We start from the raw sequence: 19,583 nt of genomic DNA on the forward strand, positions 1-19,583 counted from the left end.
TTTTTGCATTTTTATGCACACACCTCGATCTACTGTGCATTTGTGCACCCATTACTTGACTAGAGAACTGTGTTGCAAAATTTGGAAGACTGCAAATGTCAAATCATAGGCTCAAAGGATGACTGTATTTTGGTATGTGTATGGTTTCAGAAAATTCAAAATACAGTAAGTAGGTTATCCTTTAACTGTGTGAACTGACTCGGATTTCTCCCCCATCCCTAGATACAGTACAGTGGTAACTCGGGTTAAGAACTTAATTCGTTCCGGAGGTCTGTTCTTAACCTGAAACTCTTCACTTTAGCTAATAGGGCCTCCCATTGCTGCCATGCCGCCACTGCACAATTTCTGTTCTCATCCTGAAGCAAAGTTCTTAACCCGAGGTACTATTTCTGCGTTAGCGGAGTCTGTAACCTGAAGCGTCTATAACCTGAGGTACCACTGTATGTGAAAGATCAGCTCTTACACAGTATCAAAAATGTGTTACAATCTTTGGTCCACTACGTTAACTGTTTGGATCAACAGATCTTTTGTGTTCGTGGGCCTATAAAGAGGCAGACACACATAGCAGCAAAGTGACCTTCACAAAGTCACTCAGAAAAGAAATTGCAGAACAAGAAATAATTGCTCCCAGACTTGCTCTGCTCTTAAAGCCATCATTCGCTCACAAAAAGGGATTTCACTTTGGGGACACAAGACTTCTGGCACTCTAAGGTCAAACAGGTATGCTGGTTAGTTAGTACACAATCATCCATCACAGAAGCCGGACAAAATGGGGGAAGCAATACTGCAGAAAGATACAGTTCCTCACACAAAGGTGTGATAGCTAATAGATTGGCTGTTGTCTCTTTACAGATCCACCTCTCGTCAATCTGTCAGTTGAACCTCAGCCTGTCCTTGAAGACAACACCGTAAAGTTTCACTGCTCTGCTAAGGCCAACCCTGCAGTTATCCAGTACAGGTAAGATAATCTGGAATGTGTCACAGAACTGCTTGGGAGCTGGGGTTATTGTTTTGCTTTGTTTTTTCTTTTAATCACTTATCTTGTGCTCTTATCATGTACTGTATTTTTAATCTTGTGAACGACCCTGAGATCTTCGGGTTAACAGTGGTATCTAAATTTAATATATAAATAATAATAAATAAATTGTCACTGCTTTTGCTCACAGCTGAAATGATTGTGGTAGTAACCAGAGCCAGCTCAATCATTGCATACTTGGAACATCTGTCCTAAATTGCAGATTTGACATGCAAGTGCTGCAGTTCTTACCTTAACAGGATGACGTGGCTGGTTCCAAAAATGAATCTGGGTGTGTGTGTCAGGGAGTAACCTGTCTTAGTGTTGCTTCAAATGTTCCAGAAAAGCAGTAAGAATATTGTACCAGTCACTCCCTGAGATCAGAAGTTGGTGCTCTTGACTGTGTCTCACCAAAGGTAGAGGCACCACTGATGATAAGAGGCATGGTCTTTCAGTAGCTACAGTGATATTCTGGAAGACTTTACTTCTTGAAGCATGGGTGGCATATTTTCTGGTTGTCTTTTTGCCAGCTGGCAAAAACATTTTTATTCCAGCAAGTTTCTGCCTGTTGATGTTATTTTTACCTGTTGCTTTTAAATAGATTTTAATGTTGTGTATTTTATCTGCTGTGCTCTTTATGTACTTTTATTGTTTTATTCTTTGTGGAGAGAGAGAGAAAGATTTGCATTGCAAATCAGCCTGAACAGAAAGCCTGTGAGAGTTTTCCAACACCCAGACTGGATAGTGAGAGCCATGCGTAGTCCAGACATGCGTAGAAGCAACTTCCGGTCCCGCGCCACTGCTGATCCCGCATTTTTCAGCGGGAGACTTGGCAGCTATGCATCCACATGAGGCAGCAGTGCAGGAAGTGTGGTTGGATTCCTGGTTCTCGTCCTTGCAGTTCCTTTCAATGTTTCTCTGGAACATCTGAGAAGCAACATGGAGATGCTCTGTTGGCTTGCACTGCCATTGTTAGCATTCATTGGCTTCATTACTGTTTTTACCAAGGCAGTCCTGAGGGCTTTTGAACCAAATTACAGCCCTTTCCTTCTTCTTCACTGCAGTGCAGATTCAGGGGTGTGGAAGCACTGCTGCCCTCTACCCAGAATGCAGCAGGCCTCCACAGACTTCTCAGTTTTATCCTCAAGCTGAGCAGATGAAGCCAGCAATAGGCCCACCAAAAGCTGTAGTGAAAACCCTTTGTGCTGATAATGTTGTTATATGGTAATGGGCTCCAATTGTCTCAGCATTGCAGCCGTCTGTGCATTTTGTTGAAGCTGCCACTGTTACATGCGCGGTAGCTCCTTCCCAATCCAGCATGTGGCGGCTGTTTAGAGAGCGCTGGCAGTGAGCTAGCGGAACCATCTGCTTGGGGACGCCACTAGCAGAACACACACGCTGAATGAGCATTCTGTTATGGAGAGGTTCGCTTTATTACATGTTTCCTGCATAATCTTTTACATTCTGAAATAGACAACTTTATTAGCCTCATTTGATTACAACTTTCAGCCTTGCTTCTAACAATTGCATGGCGGCTGGCACTCTTTCTCAGAGGCTGTTAGGTGCTATCGTCAGCCTGGGAGTCCCACGTTTACAGGTTTGCAAGAGCTTAGTATAAGGAGTTGGTTTGCATGCTACAAGGAGCATGTGCTATCTGTGCCACCCTCTGTCCGAGCCAGCCCACCTCCCCTGATCCAGCCCCAATGCGTACAGAGCAGCAAGTATACACAGCTTTCCCCTAGTGCTCACCTGGTGCTCTGGCTCTACCCATACCTGTAAGGGCAGCCTTTGGCAAAAATCACATGGTTGGCTTTCTAATTCAATCAGGGGACCAACCATGTGATTTTGACCTATGCTTATTGAACTGTATCTGTGTAGATATCATTTGGACCACCCATCTTCATGTACAGATGGGGGGGGCAGTGGAGGTGGCCTTCTATGTAGGGAGGGATGTACTTGTTCCTCTCTGAACATTGGGCCAAATCTGCAGAGAAATATCCAGTTTGTCTGCATGCTTTGCAGTCTTGTGGAAAGGATAAGATTCCCTTCCACCGTACTCGAGCAGAAGTGTAGAGAAGAGACTGCCTTACTGTTTGCCAGGCCCTGTGCTGCTAAGGTGAGGAGGAACTGATGTGGTTTCACACATTTCTCCATCCTAATTGGCAGCAGCCATAGCATCATGGGCTTTGGAAAACAGACAAGCTGTCTCTAGCAGACATCAGTTGCTATTCCTAGCCGCCAAACACTGTTGCTCCAACATTTGCCACCCGATTGCCCAGATCTATGATTCATAGTCTGCATGCACGCTAACCCATTTGTAGCACAAAAACATAGTTTTTCTCAATCCAGAATTGTTCATGCCCATCCATCCTCAACATGCTGCTATCAATCTAGATTGATTCTAGAGTCTGCGGTCCACAAGGGTGGGTGTGGTTATTCAACACGTGTCCGAAAACCCTCCCCTTGATTAGGTCCTCCCTGCCTTTTCCTCCTTCCCAGGTGAACGAAGAAGGAAGTGGTGATTGTGTTTTGGTTTGCACCCACCCACAATGTAATAGGGTAAGTGTGGATGCACACATACCTCATTACTGGGACTGCCTACATGGACACACTGTGGGGGTCATGAATAATTAATCTGCAATGAGCTTTTATTTTTGGAATGAAAGCAGTTTCTCAAAGAGGCAATAAAATATGCAATACATCTAGATTGTGTTTGGACTATGTAGGAAAGACAAGTACTCTGTCTCCATTGATTCTGGAATAAAATGTTGCATGCATGCAGCCTGAGAATCTACATTTATAAAGTAAGAAGTCAGAGGGGTGATCAGAACTTTGAAGAGTGTCTTGTTTCCCTGAAAAACATTTGCAGATCTCTCTTTAGAAGCAGTTTAAGTGGCTCTGTTTTCTGGATAATGTACCTTTTCTTGGAAAGAGCCATCCTGGGCAGCAATTGCCTAGCCTTCTCTTGGGTTTTCAGTTTTGGAGTTCCTCCGAATACAGAGCATATGCTTTGACTTCTGGTACTCATTAGCAGCCACAGTATTAAAAATAAATGGAAGAACAATTCAAAAGAACTTCCAGTGACAGATGAAATGGAGAGAATGGGCTATAGAGTTTGTAGAGATGTGGCAGAAAAGGCAGAGGGTTCAGATTGCTGTGGTATAGCTGCAGCATTGGGGTGGCCTCAAGAGTTTTTTGGCTGCCACAAAAGAATTGCAAAGCTACATGCTTTTTATTTATTTGTTTGTAAAATCTGCATCCCATCCTTTCCCCCAAAGGAGTAAGGTAAAGGTAAAGGGACCCCTGACCATTAGGTCCAGTCGTGACCGACTCTGGGGTTGCACGCTCATCTCGCATTATTGGCCGAGGGAGCCGGCGTATAGCTTCCAGGTCATGTGGCCAGCATGACAAAGCCGCTTCTGGCAAACCAGAGCAGCACACGGAAACGCCGTTTACCTTCCCGCTGTAGCGGTTCCTATTTATCTACTTGCATTTTGACGTGCTTTCGAACTGCTAGGTTGGCAGGAGCTGGGACCAAGCAACGGGAGCTCACCCCGTCACAGGGATTCGAACCGCCGACCTTCTGATCGGCAAGCCCTAGGCTCAGTGGTTTAACCACAGCGCCACCTGGGTCCCTAAGGTAAAGGTAAAGGGACCCATGACCATTTGGTTCAGTCGTGAAGGACTCTGGGGTTGCGTGCTCATCTCGCATTATTGGCCGAGGGAGCCGGCGTATAGCTTCCAGGTCATGTGGCCAGCATGACAAAGCCGCTTCTGGCAAACCAGAAGTACTCTGGCAAAGGAGTACAGGACATCAAACATCAAAATGTTAAAACAATACAATTTAATATAAAATAAAGTACATTTAAGGCATTTGAAGTCTAAGCAGGAGGTCAGCTAAGCAGGAGGATAACTAAGGCCAGGTTATCTCCATCCAGAAACAGCAGTAGCAAAACTGGGCATAAGCACAGCTGGCTACAGAAGCCACCTGAGACTCCATTGACAAGTTGGAATCTAGTTGGAATCTAGGAACACTCCCAAACGACAAACTTTTTATTTCAGAGGTAGGGCAGCCTCTTCTCAAACAGCCCTTCACTGCTTCCAGGCACTGATCTTCACAACCTTTCCTGATGCTGGTGGAATGGAGTGATAGAGCTGTGTGTCATCAGCATACTGGTGGCACCATGCTCCAAATTCCCAATTTACAGCTCCCAACTGTTTCATATGGATGTTGAATATCATAGGATACAGAATGTACCTTGTGGGACCCCACAACTCAAAACCCACTGGGCTCAGCAACAGTCTTCTAAATCCACTTGCTGGTGATGAGCCTGCAGATATTCTGCTCACAGCTGTAATACAGTGCCTTCAACTGGCATCCCACTGAGTTTTTGCAGAAGGATGCCATAGTCTATGATATATCATAGCCACTGAGATATCAAAGAAAACCAACAGGGTCACAGTCCCCCCGCCTCTTTGACAAAGGTCATCAGTCAGGGCAAGCAAGGCTATATCAGTGACAAAACCAGGCCTGTAGCCTGTTTGGCTGAAGCCATATGGGTCTAGACAATCTAAGTTATTGGTGAGGGTGGAAATAATATTTCCTCCATGTTTTTAAATGGGATTTTTGAAATACCAGAAGGCTGCATTGACCCCATGTCTTCATATGAGCTAAGAGAAAGCGGGGGATGAAATTCAAGAGTTCTGCATACTGTTGTAGTATAACAAAGATCAATAAATTTTATCAGTATATGGATATAAAAGATAGACTGGGCCTATCTGGTGAATCTGCCAACTGCCTCAACTAAGCTGAACCAACTAATTTGCGCAGTTCAGTGTTTAGATGCATTAAGGCTGCAATGTATTTAATATACCATGCAACTTTTATTCAAAATATTTTTAGCTGCCCTTCATTAAAAGACTCTAGGTGTGAATAAAAGAGTGTGAATAAAAACTATTTCAAATGCCATACAGATATCACATAAAACTAACAAATAAATATAAAATAAATAAGAAAATAGAGGCAAATTAAACCCATAAAAACTGGAGAGCAGAGTAGAACAACTCCACTAAATATAAATATATCATCAACTTCCAGAGGTGTCTGTTTGGCCTCTGCTGGAAACAGAATGTCAGGCTAGATGGCTCCTCGTCTGACCCAGCAAGGCAGTTATTTGTATTTCTATTCATTCTTAATAAATGAACACCTGATTATTATTTTTTAGCAGTCAAAAATGAGGTCCTGTAGTTTCCCTTTGGTTTTGTCTTCCAAGTTGGAGGAGTTATGTGAAATCAGGCAGTGCATGTGCACTAGTGGCAGAATCCAAGATGGCAGGAACTTGGGTTGATGCCATGCTCTGTGCACAAGGCATTCAGAAGTAAATGAAATCAGGCAACATCAACCAAGAAATAAGGCAGGGAGACGAAGCACGTGGCCCTCCAAATGCTGTTGGATTACAACTCCTATCACCCCTGACCATTAGCTATGCTGGCTGGAGTTGCAGTCCAACAGCAACAGGTGGTTCATAGGTTCCCCATCCCAGGACTATTGATCTGCTCAGGGCCATCTCAGGCAGGTCAGGCGCCTGGCGCTGAGGCGCGGAGATCGCTCCGGCGCCCCCGCCCTCACAGCGCACAGCGCCCCGGCCCGGCGCCCCGCGCCACCGGGACTGCACCTAGAGCCGGGCCTGGATCTGCTCTTCCAATGGCAAGGATGCTGCTTGGCCGAGACAGCCCCATCCCAATTAAGAAACCCCAACATTTGGCAAATTTGAGTTAGCAGCAAGGCCTGCCCATGCCCTTGTTGCATCAGTTGACAACTTAGTTCCTCACAAGGCTTTTCCCTCTTGACAGCACAGTAGTCATGCATTCCCCTCAGTGTCTTGCTGTTTGCCAAGCAGCAGCATCCCAGAGAGAGTTTGTGCTTCTGTTTGTATCAGGGTTGAGGTTCTTAATTTGAGTTTATTCAAGTGTATCAGAGCATTAACTCCAAAGGTCGGGGCTTGTTAAAGAGCTGCCTCTATGAGCTGCACAATTTAAATCTTGTTGGCGCAGACAAAAATAAAGTAATAAATAAATAAGGGGGGAAAGTATGTTATGAAAAGCCATCACTGCTGAAGTTCTGCCAAAGGGGCAAACTTTCCCACAAACTTTTGCTAAGTGCTGCATAGATAATGCTGCTGATATTTAGTACAGCTGCTCAGGCCCAAGCACAAGACTGACCAACAGGCCAGCAGCAGCATGGAAGGTGGATGACAGAAAGTGCAAAGCGGGTGTGATTGATTAACCACTTACATGCCAAAATGGCTTCTAAGTGGTTTATAACTATAAAATGAATCCATGCTTAAAATATACAATGGCATTAAACCATCCTACATTAAAATATACAATTAGACAAAATTAAAAGCATAACAATTCAAAACATTTTTTTAAAAAAACAACAACCAGTTAATAAGGTCACAAGGGGGGCACATCTGGGGGCCTGGATCAGGAGCCGCTATCAAACAACAATTGTATTTGGTCGTTCTGTACCAATCTTTACAGTACACGAGGAAGGAGGTACTGTACCATGCTTCTTGGCCTGGGAACCTTGCATTGTGGAACAGAGCACTCTGATGAAGTTCAGGCTGCTGCCTTAGGTGGAGAATTGTCAGTTTCTTATTCAGGAGCCTCCTGGATAGAAGAGGGAGACCCACCGCCATATTCAGACTCAAGAGGCTGGCTCCCTTGTTTCTTCAGTCTTGTGGAAGTCAAGCACTGGGAAAAAAGTAAGGTTCCTGAAACTAGCCAGCAAGCTCTTCCAAGGAATCTGGGTTTGGGGCCATATTCACACCGTACATTTAAGGCGCTATGATACCACTTTTGAACAGTCATGGCTTCTTCCAAAGAATCATGGGAGCTGTAGTTTGTTAAGGGTGCTAATTGTCGTCAGGAAACCTCTGTTCCCCTCCTAGAGCTACAATTCCCAGAGTGGATTAACAATCAGCCCCTCTTCACAGGGAACATCCACATGGTTGTTGTTTTAATAAAAAAAAATCCAAAAACCAATTTATTGTGCCTAGTAACATGCATAAAAAATAATGTACAGTACAATTTTTAAAAAGTAAAAATCCCTAGGTTACCATTGGAAAACAATGGTACTGAATCACGTGTGCAAGTAAAATAAAGCCAAGGGAAGCAGATTCACATACCAGTTTCCTCATAGGCCCTCTGTGTTTTTTTGCATTCAGCACCCTCTGCATCAGCTCTTAACCAAATTCTCAGCCAGTGCTGCAGAGACATTATGGTAAAGTATTCTTATGCACTCTGTTCCATCTCCTGCTGGGGCTGAATTGTACCCCCAGCATGTTCTTCCCTGCACATTCTTTTGTCTACATTTCAAGTAGGTCAAGTGGTGGGAATCCAGCAGCTTCACAATGCGGTAGGATATAGTTCTGTTGACAGAGCCTTTAAATATGCTGCCATCTAAGTGACATGAATAGGCAGCATTCATAGCAACAGCCCACCCTGCATTAGTGTCAAGACCCTTCCACAAATTCTGCAAATGTCATTGCTGATGCAGTGGAATATCCAGCTGAGGCTGGACCTCTGTTGTATAAAGCCTCATTCAACCTCAGTGAAAAGTCAACTTTGCTAAGCAGGGATCACCACCAGTCAAATGGTTCCCGCTAAGATTATGTCTCCTGCTCCCTGTCCCACCCAGTCCCACGATTTTCCATGATAGTTTGCCTTTTGGAGTTCTGTAGGCAGGTCCAATATAAATCCTGTGACATTTCTCCCTGAATTCATCTTCCATGCTTTTTCATATAAAGAAACAGCAATAAAATTTGCAGTAACTGCATATTTAGTCATTTCTAACAACATTTTATCTCAAAATAGGCATTTCAAAGCATCTTAGTCAACCCAGTCAGATGGGCAGGGTACAAATATATTATTATTATTATTATTATTATTATTATTATTATTATTATTATTATTATTATCACCATCATCTTGGGTTGTGGCCAATGCTATTCCTACTCAGAGCAGACCTTTATCATTAATAGGCATGGTTCAGTCATTTCAATGGGTATACACTGAGTAAAATGTAGTTAGATACAACCCATTCTCTCTCTGCACATTATTCCAAGTGGCGTGGATTCCTATACTTCAATGTATAGGATTGTTCTGTTACTTGATTAGCTGTGACTTTCTGACTTTCCTTGTTTAATGCACTAGTATCTTCCATAGCTGGCATAGCTGGCAGATATTATCGTGATCTTCGAAATGACTCAAGACCACATGACTCAAATGACTCAAACCACATCACAGAAGATGATCAGAGTGGCATGCATTTTGCGTCAACAGCTTTCCAATCTCAAAGCAGAAGGCAAGGTGGGGGGGGGGACTACCAGTTCCTTTAAGTCACTTACCCTATGTACTTAAGACCCTTAATATGTCATTCATTGATGCATATCTCTTCCTCTCCACCACATCCTAGTACTGTGGCCAGTAATATTTGGTATTAAGTTTATATCTGTAAACTGCTCTTCATCATCACCAACTGGATGTTACATTCACTTACACCAGCGTTTCTCAACCGCTGTTCCGCGGCACACTAGTGTGCCGCAAGACGCTGGCTGGTGTGTCGCGACGTGCGGCGACGAGAAGGGCGATTTGCATTGTCACGTGCCTGGCGGCCGCCAATAAAATGCGCTAACCCGCCAGAAAGCAATATTTCTCCTCCTCTTTCCCAAAGCTCAGTGCAAACGAGCCTGGCGGCCGCCAAAGCACAACACTGACCTGCCGGAAAGCAATATTTGGCAAGTGTTTCTTACAGTCATAATTATAATATAGGGCGGCACAGAGTTAAATTTTTTAACTTTTTTAATGGTGGTGTGCCTCGTGATTTTTTTCACGGAACAAGTGTGCTGTGGCCCAAAAAAGGTTGAGAAACACTGACTTACACAAAGCATTTTTATTTTTTTTTACATTGTAGGGAATCTACAACACACTGTACCTTTTGGGGACAGGTTATCATGACCTATCTCCTGTTAGAATTTTACAGCTTAATTAGGATGCTGGTACTACTGCTGGTAGCAGCAATTCCTGCCGGCTGCAAATCTAGCCCTCCGTGCAATAAAGTCATAATTGCATTTCGAGTTACAAAGAAGAGTTGTTAATTTGAAGAGTCCATTACTGTCAGAGATACAAATAGCTCTGTTTTCATATTTATTACAAAAGCGGGAGGTGGGAAGGAGGAAGAGTCCGAAGCGTGTCACAAGCATGGCGAAAGTAGCCAAGTGAGCGCGCACAGTAAACATGACCAATCAGTGGAAGACCAGGTCCTGCATTCAAAAGGATGGCAAATTCTTACGCAGTTTCTGAACAGGTTGGCTTAATATATTGCAGTGGTTTGTGTGTCAGCTCAGCAATTGTTACGACAGCTAAGGGGTGTTGCTATGGGGGCTGATTAAAGAAATGCCAGCCAATTATGTTTATGAATGTTAGTTGATTGACTAATGACATCTGCATAAATTTGCTGCTGATGATTTTTTTAAAAAAAAAAAATTAAGCAATTTTAATTTTTAATTTTTTTAAAATCTTTGGACTCTGGGACCAAATGTAACCTTCCAGACTTCTCCCTAGTCTACATACGTATATACAATGTTTAGATGCAGTTTAAGGCAGCTTTGTATGTTCCTATGGTTGCCTGGGAGGAAAATAGAGAGGGATGTGTGAGTACAAAGAATCTAGCCTACTGTACAAGGGTAAAATTCACATTTATTGCTCTGCGCCCACCTTTGCTACTGTGCTGGCCAATAGCCCCAGAAGGTTGTCTAGAAATGAATGTGGAATTTAGGATGAGAATGTTCCCACTCTGCAAAGTTTGCACCCATAAGTCCATTCCACTCTTTTTGACAATCCACACACACACAACACACACACACACACACACACACACACACATTCAGAAGGTGCAAGAGCAGGTGGATAACTACATTCCAATCACATTAGGTTGGGAGATGCTAGTCAGATCAGGGCAATTCATAACAGAACATAAAAATATTGAAATCTTCAAGTATCCCCAGGAGGGAATCCCAGTTCAATTGTGGTACTGAGTTCTTGCTTAAGTGAATTCATACGAAAAATGAGATTTGAAAAATCAGCTTCCTGTTCATTCTGTCAGCCTGTGCAGTTTTGCCCTAAACCTGTGGTGTCCCCCCCCCCCCGTCCCTCGTACAGTTGAGACGTACATTTTCCCTTGGCTCATTGGGGCTCCCTCTTACTCAAAAGAAGCCAGTTACCTCTTCCCATCCAAGCTAGCTTTGCAACTTTCAAAAACAAAGGCGGACAGGAGCGTGGAGGGAAGCCCAGATACTGAGCTGATGACTTTAGGGCTTAATTTATTTTTAAGGTATTAAATTCCTCTCAAAAAAGCAGGTGTGTGAGGAACAAGTAGGGGAAAAAGTTACCCAATTGAAGATAAGGAGATTGTATGAAAGCAGGAAGGAACCACTCAGCAAATGAAAATGCATCTAGAGAGGTTCTCCAACATAATCCAGCTAATCCATGCGTGGTCAGTGACGAGAGAAACAGGAGCTTAGTTTGCTAGCTAGCCGGGAAGTGCAGTAGCCTGTGGAGCCTCCCGGCTATCGGTGGCTAGCTAATCTCCATGGTTTTTCATCTGAATGGAGCTGGAATCTGCGTGCTGTTGATTCACATCAGCCAGGGACAAATTCATTTTCTGCTCCTAGCTTTGCACTCTCTTCCACTCCTTGGATTACAAACTGTTTATAGCAGAAGGCAGGCCCAAGGAACTGAAGACAGCTGCTGCTGCTAGATAAGGAGGTAGTTTGGGCTTTCTGTAGCATCCCCTCCTGCTTATACTGTTAAGTTGAAGAGGGAGGAGTTTGTTTGGAGTGGTGCATTTGGGGGGTGCTAGCCGTGAATGGTGGAAGGCAGGAATGCACAGTTCATGGCTTATGCCTATACAGGAATTGCAGAGACTTGTGCAGGGCACAAGCTGTATCTTTCAACATTTTTCTGATGAAAATCCATAACCTTGCTTTGCTTCCTGTGAGATAGCAGCAAACAAACAATGTGCGCTGTTTTATTTCCATGAGATTGACATGCTCTTCAAAGGGTTTTTGGAAATTTAAACCTAAATTCAAATACCGTTCTGTGCTGTCTTAAAAAGCAAACAAGCAGTATGTGATTCAGACACCAGGAATAGCTGCATGAAGGTTCATCGCGCCAACAGGATTTCCACATACTAGAATTTCCCAAATGCTAGAATTTTCATATTTTTCACACCCAATTCCCCAGTAGTCCATGGGCTGAATCCATCTCCAAAAGATGCTACTCAGCCAAGTAATTGCTAGACCAAAGGCACGTGGAAGAGACAGGATTTTTTTAACTTGAAATTTTCTTTCAACCTTGACATCTCTTAGTTAGAAATTATTAGGAAGATGAGCAGATAAATACATTTTTAAAGCATTTAAATCCCACAGTAACTCCAAAGCAGTGTGCATAATTCTTCTTCCCCCTGTATAACCTCACAAAATCCCTGTGCAAAGGATGGAGAATGACCCAAAGTCATGTAATGAGCTTTATAGCTGAGTGGGAAGTTGACTCTAGATCTCTGCAGTTCTAGGACACATTCATGCCTTACATTTAAAATGCTGTGATACCACTTTGAGCAGCTATATACCAGTAATTCTGGGAACTGCAGTTTGTTCAGGGTGCTAACAGTTGTTATGAGACCCCTACTCCCCTCACTGAGCTACTATTCCCAGAGTTTCCTGGGAAGAGGGATTGGTTCTTAAGCCACTCTGCTAATGGTAGCTCTGGGAGAGGAAAAGGGATCTTATAACAATTCTTAGTACCCTGAGCAAGATACAATTCCCAGAATTCTTTGGGGGGGGAACCATGATTGTTTGAAGTGGTATCATAGTGCTTTAAATGTACAGTGGTGCCTCAACTTACGAATTTAATCCATTCCGAAGGCACCTTCATAGGTCGAAAAATTCGTAAGTCGAAAAGCGCCATTGGAAACACGATTTCCCATAGGAATGCATTGGAAATGGAAAAATTCGTAAGTCGAAGCAACCCCATCTAAAAATTCGTAAGTCAAAAAAACCCTATCTAAAACCGCCGCGGTTTCCGTTCGGATGTCAAGAAATTCATAAGCGTACAGCTATTTGCCCCATGCGTAAGTTGAAAAATTCGGTTGTTGAGTTGTTCGTAAGTCGAGGTACCACTGTATGGTGTGAATGTAGCCCTTGTCTGACATTTTAACCCAGCCTTCTCCAAAATGGTGTCCTCTAAATGTTGTTGACCTACAACTCCCATCATTCCGATGGGATTTGTAGCTGGAAACACATGGAGGACAGCAGGTTGGGTAAGGCTGATGTCTCAAGGTCTCCTCCATTCTAGACCTTGAAGAGCTGTTGCGGGTCAAAGTAGGCAATGCTGAACTAGATGGATGAATGGCCTGATTCAGTAAGATGGTCTCACATTCTAAAGGAATAGTTGAAGAGTAGACATGCACGTGTTAGTACAGTCCAGGACAGTCTCAGTTTCTGTAAAAGGAGAGGAGGTCCATTTGTCTTGTGTGCAAATGACTGGGCTCAGCCAGCTGTGCAACTTGCTATTAGCTCCAGCCAAGCATGTTGTCCCTTTTAGCTCAAGTTAATGAGCCTTTTGATTTTGGAGTGAATGGCTGCAGTTGTAGTCCCAAGCATCTACTGTATCTACGTGTTTCAGCTCCTATCACAAGTTCAGCACACAAAAGATGGGAGAAGGAGCAGAGCAAAAACAATTTTTGAATGAAGTTTCTATAAAAAGGAAGGGAGAGAGAAAGACAGCTATTCTTTTAGAAATGCCAATGCAGAAGAGGGGTGCAATACGTGGGCAGTGGATATGGGATGCCTCCCTCCATTTCCATAAACTGTGTGTGTGTGTGCGAGAGAGAGAGAGAGAGTACACACGTTCTTCTTTTAGAAAGTTGCTTTGGGAATTGAGATTGCTTTTTCACATGTAGGGTTTCTGTCAATCTTTTTCACTACATGGAATGTTCATTTTAAAATGGGATTCGTTCTACTTCAGGTTCATCCTGTCAAAAAATGAACTAGTTCATTTCAAGTTCATCCAGATGAATGTTTTAGTTTGTAATAAGTTCATCCTTGGCATGCATGCATGCGCACACACACACACACACACACACAAATTCTGCATTCAGAATGTTCCAAGGAGCTATGCTGAAGTATAGGTTCCAAAAGTACTGTAAATTAGGGCTGCACACAAGTAATAAGATGTCAGAAAGACAAAATGCCAACAGGTTAAGCTTTCTCCATAATTATATTGCCTCATTAGAAAAGGCTTGCCTCATTTTAATTTGTGTCAGACATAGATCTGTTAAAGAAACAAGGCTTCATTCGCTTTGTTCCTGTACCTAAACGTCTTTCTTTGAATCTCTTCAGCAGGGAAGATACAGGAAATGCTTCGCGTTCCTTCCTTCCAACTGCTTTGCAACAGTGATTGTCTAAATGATCTTAGCAACAAGAGTGCCTAATAAACCTTGGAACTTTTCATCCACCTTTTACTTTCTAACTTTCTTTATAGATGACTTACTGAAAAATAATAATAAAGAGTCTAAGCTTCCAGGGGCGGGGGAGGCAGAAAATGAGGGTGAATGTGAAACATTCAATTTTCTGAATGAACTGAATTCATCTTTAGTTCACTCTGCAATTATGGGAATTACTTTCAGGCATCGTTCAGAGACTTTGAACTAGTTCAGTGAATTTCATTTAACTGAACTAGTTCATTCTAAGCACTGACCTCTTTGGTCTGCCGCATTGTTAAATGTATGACAAGACTAGATAGCTCTTTTTTTCTATTATATTGTTTGTCATCTTGGATCCCTTTCCCTGGTGTGTATAATATCCAATTACACTTAATTGGTGCTTAACATAATAATAAATATTAGGCAGGCTCCTTCACTGTAGTGTTTTTGCCACCTACTAAAAACTTCCTTTTTAAAAGCAAGCCTACCTAGACATTGTATTTTATTGTGTACACAGGCTACAATTCATAGAGTGGTTTAACAGTCAATTCCTTTCCCCAAGGAAACTCGGAATTGTGACTTGATTCAAAGGTCTTGATTCAAAGGTCTTGATTCAAAAAGGTTGTTGCTGGCCCAATGGTGATGAAAACCACCATTTGGGAATCTTCATGCTAAGTTTGGCATGAGAGGTAACCGAGCCTATAAAGAACAGATGGTCAGGCAGGCAAACCACTTTCCAAAATATATGGTAGATTTAAATATTTATAATCCTCGCTTTCATAAAATATATCAAGGCAACTTACAACATACAAAAATAATAATATCAGTCTATAAATATCCATAAAATGTAATCATAAACATCAATAAAACAGCAGCAGAAAATCCTGTTGTGAAGTCTGTCTAAGTAATACCATTTTTCAGAAGACGTCTGGAAGAAGACAGGGGTGGTTCTTGCTGAACCTCTACCAGTAAGCCTTAATGCTTAAGGGTCAGTTGCTAGTGAAGGCCAACCAATCTCCAGGGGAACTCCCGGAAGTGCCTCATCAGAGGACCTGAAATGCGGAGAATTATCTTGGATGAGTGGGTGGGTGGTAGATGCTTGCTTTATTGTGCTTCAGAGAATACTAAACGATTGCACCCTGGCGTATTCATGGAGTGCTATCCATGGACATCCTGAGGGATGGGATGGAGCTGAAATTTAGGGGATTGAAATGGAGCTGCTTCATGTTGCTCTCAGCCAACAATGCAAAACAAGTAAGTAAGCAAGAGAGAGAGAGAGCGTGCAAGTGAGTGAGTGTGTGTAATTAGTTACTGCCATCGTTCCACCACCTGTGATGGTGGGTAAAATTAATGTGAAGCAACAGAAGTCAGAGCGACATGAACTGACTTTCAACTAGTCCCTCCCTTTGCCTCTCTTCAGATATCTCTATTTGCCAATCGTCTGGTGGCTTTTTGATGTCAGCCATGTGTCGGGAGGGGCGGGGGGGTACCTCCCCCATTATTATTTATTGCTTGCTGTAAGAAAGAGACTCTTTAAAGTGGTAGGCTAAAATGGGAAGTTTTAATATTGCGCAAGTCCTCTAGCCTCTTCTCCTCCTTTCCCAGGGTATGCTTAGTGTTATTTTTGCGAAATGTTTGAGAGTTGGCTAGAGAGAGAGAGGACAGTAATAAATGCCTCCAGCTCTCACATTGATAGAGTGTCTCCCGCTCCAAAAAGACCTTTACAAAGAGCAACAACTGCCTGTACCCATTGGAGTAAAGAGTGTTGGGCTGGAGGGGGGGTACCTATCATCTATCACAGCTGGAGATGCAGGCTCTTAACCCTGCTGCATGCAAGGGTAAGAGGAGAAGTGTGCACACCTTGAAGCAAACTGTGACCAAGAATCTTATGTTTACAACAATCAGCTGCTAGTCCTCATGATAATAGGAAAGGAATGGTATAAAGTGAAAAGGTTTGTGAAGCCAGGGGGGATATTAAGGGATGGGAGCTTCTAGGGTTAGTATTTGTGGTCAAACTAGTGAGGGCATTTAATGAAATCTGCAAGCCCCACAATCTACAAACTCTATAAACCCCACTCCTGATTCTTTCCCCGCTACCACCACGGCTAGTGTTAGCCAAATCATCCGGCCTCTAGGCATATGTTGCCATGCCTATGGGTTTTCACACAGCAGACTCCTTAAGTGAGCACTAATAATAATAATAATAATAATAATAATAATAATAATAATAATTTATTATTTATACCCCGCCCATCTGGCTGGGTTTCCCCAGCCACTCTGGGCAGCTTCCAACCGAATATTAAAAACAGTACAGCATCAAACATTAAAAACTTCCCTAAACAGGGCTGCCTTCAGTTGTCTTCTAAAAGTAAAATAGTTGCTTATTGCCTTGACATCTGCTGGGAGGGCGTTCCACAGGGCGGGTGCCACTTCCAAGAAGGCCCTCTGTCTGGGTCTCTGTAACCTCACTTCTCGCAATGAGGGAACCTCCAGAAGGCCCTCGATGCTGGATCTCAGTGTCCGGGCTGAATGATGAGGGTGGAGACGATCCTTCAACTTAGTTTGAATTAGGGCTCAGCTTACAATTCGGGGGGGGTAGCCACAAAGCCTATGCTATTTATATAATGATGAGAGCCTCTGACCATGGACAGAGTGTATTTCCCTCACATTTGCTGAAGCACAAGGAAACTTGACAGTAGAGACAAAGGTGCAAGAGACAACATAACCTGAAGAGCAAGTGGTGGGAGGAGAGAGCGAAGTTCACTGGGGCCATTGACAGATGACTGATAGGGCACCAAGACTCTTGTGCCACCTTACAGACTAACAGCTCAATCCTATGCTTCTCTACACAAAAGTAAGTCCCACTGAATTAGGGATGGGTGGACCCATTAAAACCCCATGCATCCAAGTTCTGTAGGACTTAGGCCATGTACACATTAGCGTATTCCCCACTCCCACTGCATTTCAAGTCACATTGCTACAGAGCAGGAGGGTGGGTGTCTTCAGCCAATGTTCATTACCTATTTGGTTTCTACGCACCTGCAGCCCCCACAACTCCTAATCATAAAGTTGGCATCTGTGCGCGCACAATGGCTGCCTCAAATGTACACACCTTGGCTTAACTGCAAAGTGAAAGTGGCTTATGTTTTCAAATGAGATGGAAGCTGGCTTGAGGGGAAACACATCGAACAGCAGTGTTTCTCAAGAAACTACAGAAATTTATGAACTGTGGCTAACGTCATGTGTCCACAGCTTCAAAACTTGCTGCAGGAGCACACTGGAGCCAGAATAAATGGCAATATGTGCACAGCCTCAGTTCCTCCTAGCCCGTTTCTGTGTGGGTTTTTACCAGAAAATCTGCACAGAAACACAAAGGTGATTTTATTTTTATTTCAGTATCTATGAGGTAGTCTGAGGGCCTCATTGCTACCTCTCTCCCTTCCAAAAATAAAAAGGGTTCCATCTTTAAAAATTGGCAACCCAGTCTCCCACAGCCTAGAGATGCCAGCGCTGGGGGTCCTTGCCAGCCGCTTCCTTTGAATGGAAATACATCAAGCTCCCCTTGATGATATTCTGTCACTCTCAGCAGGAATTGTAAGAGGGAAACATGGCTGCCCGCATAGAAACCATTTTAATGTTGTAACCCACTCTGGGACCTCAGGGTGAAGGGCAGGCAATAAATAAATAAATAGTAAACACTGTAGCTCCATCCTTATGTGGCAGCATTGACTCTTGAGATTGATCAAGGGTGCCCTTTGAACAATGAATCAGGCAAATGACCCATTCTAGTCCAACATCCAGTTCTCCTAATGGCCAACCAGATGCCTGTGGAAAGCCAAAAAGCAGGACCTGAGTGCAAGATCATTATCTCCTTTTGAGATTCCCAGCATGCAGAAGCATACTGCCTCCGAGGTAGAACCTAGCCATTGTGACTTACAGCCATTGGTTTAATCATAGGATATGCTGAGATGGCAAGCCAAAGGCTCGTGCTTATCTTGGCTTCTTCAGCTGAGACGGGATCATTCTGATGCAACCACATGGATATCAGGTACTGTGCTTGCATTATTTGCTGCAGCTTCTCCCAGCTGCATCTAGCAACCTCAAGGGATACAAACAGCAGTTGTGAGGGGGAGATTGAGAGGTAAGGGTTTCTATAGGTTTGTTTGCTTAGGGGGCTTTGTTCAGCAAAGGTCTTTTTTCCCGGAGCATTGTTTTTATCTCTGAACCAACAGAACGGTTGGCTCATCAAATATTAACACCAATTCAGCTGCTGCTTAAGAGGTTTCCTTTAAAGTCAGTGGGTCTTGAATATGCCTCTGTGACAGCTAAGGAAATTGCTGCCTGCTTCCTTTTCTGATCTGCTTGGGGGGAAATAAAGAGACACAACAGGCAGCTGTTAGTTAAGGAACAGAAACAAATGGAAATCGCAGCGCCGCTTCTGTCTCCTACAATGCCTTCCGGTCTGTTCATCCCATTTGATAGAGCCCTGTTAGCATAGGAAAGAAGGTTTTGGCTCCCTGGCAACCTCTGAGGAGGATGGGATCTGACAATAGCCCAGACTCTTTTTTAAAAAAATGTCCCTGACAGAGGCTCCTGTGTTGCTAATGACTCAATGATTGTGAGGAACTTGTGTTGTCTATCTGAGGATGCTCAGTGTTAGAGCATCTGTTCTGCATGCAGGAGGTGCCAGGTTCCATCCCTGGCATCTCCAGGTAGGGCTGGGAGAGAGCCCTGCCTGAAACCCTGAAATCAGTAGTCAATACTAAGTAGATGGACCAGTGGATATAAGGCATATTTCCTTGTTTTCCCACCACTGCAGCTCCAGAGAGGAGATCTGCACTTGTTGAACTTGTTCTTCAAGGCACAGGTGTCTCTGACTGGAAAAGCATAGGCAAGTAACCCTCCTTTGATGTACGGCATCAAGTAGAGCCTAGATTTATTTCTGGGCAAGCCTGGTTGCAACATGTAGCACAGATTCCAACCCCGCCAACTTATGAGCAATGTCAGTGGCATGTTCTTAGC

At 43.5% G+C, this 19,583-nt stretch overlaps 1 protein-coding gene across 1 annotated transcript in view; it reads left to right on the plus strand.

Annotated features, from left to right (window-relative positions):
• The window catches only part of KIRREL3 (kirre like nephrin family adhesion molecule 3), a 314,241-nt gene that overhangs the window by 176,911 nt on the left and 117,747 nt on the right, over positions 1-19,583 (plus strand). Inside the window, exon 8 of the mRNA XM_060268593.1 lies at positions 853-958. Within this exon, the coding sequence (XP_060124576.1) occupies positions 853-958 (106 nt within the window). The remainder of the gene's footprint in view (positions 1-852; positions 959-19,583) is intronic.

This window comes from Zootoca vivipara, chromosome 15 (genome assembly GCF_963506605.1).
Source record: "Zootoca vivipara chromosome 15, rZooViv1.1, whole genome shotgun sequence".
NCBI classification, from domain to species: Eukaryota; Metazoa; Chordata; class Lepidosauria; order Squamata; family Lacertidae; genus Zootoca; species Zootoca vivipara.